Source organism: Lathyrus oleraceus, chromosome 4, assembly GCF_024323335.1.
Source record: "Lathyrus oleraceus cultivar Zhongwan6 chromosome 4, CAAS_Psat_ZW6_1.0, whole genome shotgun sequence".
NCBI lineage: Eukaryota > Viridiplantae > Streptophyta > Magnoliopsida > Fabales > Fabaceae > Lathyrus > Lathyrus oleraceus.
Window position 1 is genome coordinate 463,872,751 of NC_066582.1, and position 7,087 is coordinate 463,879,837.

At 36.8% G+C, this 7,087-nt stretch overlaps 1 protein-coding gene across 1 annotated transcript; it reads left to right on the plus strand.

Moving 5' to 3' along the window:
• Positions 1-4,148: 4,148 nt before the first annotated feature.
• LOC127137975 (uncharacterized) lies at positions 4,149-4,895 on the plus strand. The gene has a single exon (XM_051064381.1). It carries the CDS (start codon positions 4,149-4,151, stop codon positions 4,893-4,895), a length of 747 nt encoding a protein of 248 aa, XP_050920338.1.
• The last annotated feature ends 2,192 nt before the right edge of the window (positions 4,896-7,087 follow it).

Consider the following 7,087-nt stretch of genomic DNA (forward strand, 5'->3'; position numbering starts at 1 on the left):
GTTTTTCATACCCTAATTTTTCGCCCTAATATCTCACATATCATTTGCATCCTTACCTATAAACAAGATCACATTTTTGTCCTCTCGCTCTCATCTTTGGGTTTTCCTTTTGTAAGGATCTTCAAGCACCTCTTTGTTGGTGTTTTACCTTTGTGTTTATATGTTCATTGCTTATCTAACCACTAATCAAAATAGAAAAAATATGTTTTTTTCTTTAAGTTTATTGTGCAAGGTAGGGATTTTCATCAAGAGCATTAAGCATGACTCCTCGGTTAGGGTTTTGTTGATTCCTCAAGTAAAAGTTTGGTCAACCATTGATTCTCAAGGGGATATATCTCAATACATTATCTCTAAGGTCCTCAAGCATCTTTCAGTCCCATTTTTATCAAGAGTATCTCAATGTTTTATTGCTTACTTCTCAAGAAAAATCAAAGGTTCATGTGTTTATTCCCATGCCTTCTTCAATAAGTTACCTCAAGCTTTGAGAAATTTAATAAAGAAACATTCAAATACACCTTATTTTGAGTTCATATGGTCATCCATGTAACTTGAAATTCAAAAGAAGTCCAAGTGCACAAGTTTTATTCCAAGTGGTTTGACCAAAAAGTCAACATTTGAAGTCAAAGTTCAAAGGATCACAACTCCTCCAATACTCAACATTTTTGAATGCTTCATTTTGCATATGAATCTTCTCAATATTTTATGCAACTTCTCTTTACATGACAAGATCCAATTATGCTTGGAGGATCATCAAAAGTTTGAAGACATTATATGTCATTTGTGGACTTAGTGAAATTTGACCTATTTTCAAGTGACTTTTTCTCAACTTTAAAGGATTATAACTTCTTCAATTTTCAACATTTGAGGCTGATTCTTTTTTCACAATATCATTTGTGATGCCCTATACAATTTTTCTTCAAAGATCAAAGCCAAATTATGCTTGGAAGACCATGGATTTCTTTGAGACATTATAGGTCATTTTCAGCCACTTGGGACTTAGAATTTTCTAAGTTACAATACCATATTTTCATGCCAACTTCAACATATCACAACTTTGTGCTCAAGAATCCAAATGCAACCTCTCTTGGCACATTTCAAGAAGAATGGGATCGAAAATCCTCTTGAGCAAGATTCCCCATTGAGTTGAACATGGTGACTTGGAACTGAAGAAATCACCATGATCTGAATTTAGAACTTCACTAATCACAATTAAAAGTCAAATTACCATGTGTTTTGGACCTAAATATGTTTGATCAAGTCTCTAGAAGTTAAATGACTCCTAAAACACATGATTTTGCTGGATTGCAAGTCAGACTTTTCTCACATCATGAGCAAATTTGTTTTTCACAAATTGAGCATCATTTAGCATGTATGAGATCACCATTCACTTCCCTATAAATAGAGTGACATGTTTGCTTTATTCCAAAGCTTTTGAGAACCAATAAATTCCTTCTGCACTCTGAAATTTTTCCAGAAAATTAAGCTATCGTGTTTTGAATTTCGGCTTGTTTCAATCCAATTTCTTGATTCCATTAGCACCATCGGTCTCCTTTGAAGCTTTTGCAACAATTCCCAAGCTCTAAGACCTTATGGAGTTCCCTGACCAAATCGAACTTCATCAATGTCTGAGCATCGTTTGGATAAGGTAGTCCTGAGTATCATTTGAGCCCAAACAAGTTGCCACAATGTAGTCCTTCACTCTCTAATGCTTTCCCCTAACTTATCTGGTGTTGATTGATCATGTTCATCATTTAATTTAATTTTCCGTGGCTTGCTTTGTTTCTGTGAAACTTCTCTGAAATTCTCCATGCTCAATTTTAATAAATGAATTTTGAGCATGAGGTTGAATTCGTGATGAGGAGGCAATCATAATAATGGTAGTCTCGTGTTCTGAATTTACCAAAAGATGAAACTCCGGTGAGGTACCATCGGGGAAGATGTCCGGAGTTTTCTCAGGTCATCTGAGTTTAGCTGGACACGTTGGCCATTTGAAATATTTTGATTGGTTCAATTTGAATTAGATCTCGTATTTTATTTTGATTAATTTCCATTGTGTGTCCTAGCCTGAGGATTGTTGGATATGCCACGTCAATTAATGAGACCAGATCCAACACTCAGTGTTTTTTCTGATTTTATTTCTTTTTATCCTTTTCATTTTAAATTTATTTTTTCTTTAAAAATCCAACCGGAGTTTTTTCTTGTTGATCTTTATCCAAGTTGGAGCCTTTCTCATGATGATGCAAAGTTCTCATACTTGTGGGTGGCTAGTTGAGTGTTCTTCTTAAAATAACAAAATGTCTTTTCATTTAAAATGAATCAAAACAAACATCTTTGTTATTTTTACCATGAAATACAAGGTTTTGGTCCCCCATTGCATTATTTTGGTACGTAGGCATGAGACTTAAGAAGTCTTAGCAAACACAAAAATTATAAAAACACTTCTCTTCTCATCTCCCCAATCTTTTGCAAACAACGCCACTTTTAAATCAAAGTGCACAAATTTACAAAGAGGTTCCTATAGGGTACTATAGATGTCTAGGGTGCTAACACCTTCCCTTTGCCTAACCAACCCCCGAACCCTTATCTCTTTTTATTAGTTTTGTTTTAAAACTTCTTTGGGTTTTGTAAGTACTTTTTTCCCCTTTCCTTTGGAAATAATAAAAGCACGGTGGTGACTCTTGCTTTATGAGTTATGTTAATCAATAACTTAATCTCAAAAATTTTACCGCTATAGAAAAGTGGCGACTCTGCTGCGGAGTAGTCCTTAGTGGGTTTAGCCTACCTTTGTTTGTATGTGTATATTATGTTTGTTGTTGTTTGTTATTGTTTGTTTTGTCTGATGCTTGGTGATATCTGTGTGGTGAGATAGGTATTATACCCGAACTTAAGTGCTCTTATGATAGGAGTGTGGTATAATCTTGTTTGGCTTACATAGAGTTAATCCATATTGAGCTAACTTGAAATCCCCCGCTCAGTGGAGGCCCCCTTTGGGATTATTGATGTCTTACGAGTAGTCGTAATTGGAATTACATTTTCCGACCTGGGAGCCCAAGAAGCAGAGGACCTTAGAACCCTTAACTCATCTTGGCCTTTTAGGACGTAGTGCGGTGGCTATTCAGGTGCAGACTTGAATTAGTTGTTATGCGATACTACACTCGGACAAGTTTCTCTTGAGAATATTATCGGTTGGCGGGTAGTTGTTTAAGCCGATAATATCCGAAAGATGGAATTAAGCCGATAATACCTTGTGGGTTGGTTGTTACCCTTGGCTTCATGCTCGTGACTCTGAAACTTTGGACCTTGATTGTGTGATCTTGTTTGTGGTTATTGCATCATGCACTCATTACATTCATGAGAATTTTTTTCAATTTTCAAGGAACTTAGAGATTCTCTTTGCAAACATCGCAGATATTTTGGCCATGGATATTGGAAGAAGGAATACTCAGAAATATAGTTTTAGATGTCCTGATCTTAAGGAATTGAGAAAGCTAGCATATTTTGTGGATGATCCTAAAGACTTTAGAGACCGTTTCGGAACACTTTTGTCTATTATATCTACTGATGTTGAATATGGTCTTCTTTGTACTTCGGTTTAGTTTTACGATCCCGCCTATCGGTGTTTCACTTTCCCTGATTATCACTTGTTGCCTACCATGGAGGAGTATGCTTATCTTTTGGGTATGCCAATTTCTGATAAGGTTCCTTTTTTTTTGGAAGGGATTATGGAATCTCAAGTTATTGTTGGAGCTATTCACTTGAAGAAATCTGACGTAGATGCTAATCTCACTATCAAATGAGGTATTAGAGGGTTGACTTCAAAATTTCTGATTAAGAGAGCTTTTTATTTTGCTAATTCTAATAGCATGGTAGCCTTTGAATCTATTCCTGCCTTTCTCATCTATGGTTTGGTCTTGTTTCCCAATATTGACAATTTTGTTGATGTTAATGCTATTAGGATATCTTTGGTTGGGAATCATATTCCAACTTTGCTTGGTGACGCCTATTTCTCCATTCATCATAGGACTTCTAAGGGAAATGGAACTATTGTTTGTTGTGCACCTTTGCTATATAAGAGGTTTATTTTGAACTTTCCACAGTCTCCTATCTTCAAAGAAAGCAAGGGTTGCTTAAGGTGGTCTCAAAGACTGATGTCTCTCACCAATGATGACATCATTTGGTATTCTTATATTTACGACAATATTGAGATTATTGATAGTTATGGGGAGTTCTCTTATGTGTCTCTTCTTGGTACACAAGGAGGAATCAACTATAACCTGGCTTTGGCAATACATCAATTTGGGTTCTTTATGAAAGACAAACCAAATAACACTTTGTTAGAAGGTTTATTTTTCCAAGAAGGGAAATACACTAAAGGATTATGGGGTATAATGGTGCATGCTTGGCACAATATTCATAGGAAAGTAAAAAGTGAGTTTGGATTGAAGAATTGTGTAGATTTGGAGCCTTACACTAGTTGGGTGAATAGGAGAGCAAAAGAATTCAAGATTCCTTACGCTTATGAGAAACCTATGTCTTTAGTAGTGGCCACATCACCCACTATTCATATTAAAGGCATAGAAGAGTTTCAAGAAGCTTTGGTTAGGATGGAGCAAGAAAAGGATGCTTGGGAAGACGAGTTTCATGCTTCAAACCTCAAGAAGATAGAATTGCAGAAGGAGTTGAAGGACATGGATGACTTGATAGAGTTGCTTGAGCAACGTGCCATGAAGAGGTCAAGGAACCAAGAGGATTTATTTTCCTCTAACATTTCATCATCTACTAATCTTCCTATTTCCAGTGTTTGGAAAGACATTGTAGATCAGCTTGTGATGGAGAAGGATGTCATGAAGAATAACTATGAAAGAGAGATCAAAAGACTTCACAAGAAGTATTAGCTAGGAGTTGGGTCATCATCAGATATGATTCCATGGACCTAGTTTCTTTCATCTTGTTTTAGGATTGTCTAGATTGTATTTTGAATTGTAATCCTTTCCATTATTAATAAAATGAGATTTTCAGTATTTCAAAATGTGTTATTTCCTTTATGATTTTCAGTATCTTGAACTTCCTTGAAAACTTTGCATTTGAATTTGCATATCAAGCATCATGTTGAATCTTGGTCTTGCTTTGTGTAAGTTTTCCAGGTGTCTTATTTCTTCTTTTTCTTGGTCTCCATTCAGACAAGTTGTCTCACCATTACAAAACTTCTTCTAATCAACAGAAGAAGATGGATCGTTTAGAGAAAGAGAATCGTGAACTTCGCAAAGAAGTGACTACTTTAAGGGAAAGTTTGGAAAGTCTCACTACTATGATGGAAGCTCTGGCGGCTACTCAGGATCCTCCTCCTCCTCAGACTCCTCTTCAGAGGACTGTGATTTCTTAAATCGCTTCTACTCCCATTTCAGTGGCTCCGGTCAGTGCTCCATAACACCAAATGCCTCTTAGTTTCCCTTGGGGTATGCCTTCTAACTTTATGCTAGAAGGATATCAACCAACTGTTGAAGTTCCCGTTGCTCAACCTATTATATCTGTACCACCTCATGTGGTCCATGCTACTCCTTATGTGGAAAAATCTGTTTTCCATGTTGATCAGAGTGAAAGTGTTGGTGTTTATGAAAGGATGGATGGATTTTAAGATCAGTTTCAAGCAATGCAGAAAGAGATTCAAGCTTTGAGGGGAAAACAATTGTTTGGAAAGAATGCTCATGATCTTTGTTTAGTTCCTAATGTGAAAATCCCTCATAAGTTCAAAGTTCCAGATTTCGAGAAATATAAGGGCAGCTCTTGTCCTTTGAGTCATTTGGTGATATATGCTTGCAAGATGTCAACGCAAACTGATAACCATCAACTGTTGATTCATTACTTTCAAGATAGTTTTACTGGTGCTGCTTTGAAGTGGTACATGGGACTTGATAGCACCCAGATTTTTACTTTCAACGATCTAGGTGAAGCTTTTGTTCGTCAGTACATGCATAATGTCGACATGGCTCCAGGCCGAGATCAACTATGTGTTATGCCCCCAAAAGTATAAGGAAACTTTCAAAGAGTATGTGCAAAGATAACACGAGATTGCCGCGTAAGTCAGTCCTTCGTTAGAAGAGAAAGATATGACAAAGTTTTTTTTTTAAGACTTTGAGTCCGTTTTACTATGACAGAATGGTTGCAAGCGTTCCCAGTGATTTTATCGAGATGGTCAATATGGGGATGAGACTAGAAGAGGGTGTCCATGAGGGACGATTGAAAGAGAGTGGTTTGTATGACAGTTCCAAGAAATACGAGAATGATTTGTTAAAGAAGAAGGAACATGATGCTAATGCTATTTCACAAGAATGGCATATGAGATCTTCGAGAAACTATCAATGTCATTAGCATGTTGCATCAGTTACCTCGGTTGTTAATCCTGCTACAGTCTCTCAAGTTGAACCAAATTATCAACCACATTTTCAACAACGAACTCATCAACAGAATCAACATAGTCGTGTCTAGAGACAAGCACAATTAGATCCAATTATGATGTCCTATGCGGAATTGTTTCCTTCTTTGATATAAAAGAATTTGGTACAGACGAGGACTCCGCCAGCTATTTCAAAGGAACTTCCATGGTGGTATAAATTTGATCATCATTGTGCATTCCATCATGGTGCACCCGGTCATGACATTGAGAAAAGTTTTGCTTTGAAAGTTGAGGTGCGAAGACTAGTGCAAAGTGGTATTTTGTATTTTGATGACTCTGGTCCTAATGTACAAGCCAATCCATTGCGTAAACATAGAGGTGCAACTGTGAATATGGTTGAGGTGTGTCCGAGAAAATACCGTGTCTTTGATGGCAATCTGATTAGAAGGTCTTTGGTCAAGATGCATGCAACTTTGTGTGGGCTAAGTTATTATAAGCATGCTCACGTTTCTTGTAGTATTTGTTCAAGAAACCCTCGAGGGTGTGCTATGGTAAAAAGAGATTTACAAGAGATGCTAGATGAAAATCTTATTCAGACTACCATAGATAGGGATGAAGATGAGCATGGTGTGAATGCCATGGTTCCCTATTTCAATATCCCCTAACTAGTTGTGATTGCCTATAATAGTCAAA

What these genes read in the sequence shown, in the direction of transcription:
- LOC127137975 (XM_051064381.1), top strand. Translation starts at nt 4,149, where the DNA reads ATGTCTCTCACCAATGATGACATCATTTGGTATTCTTATATTTACGAC.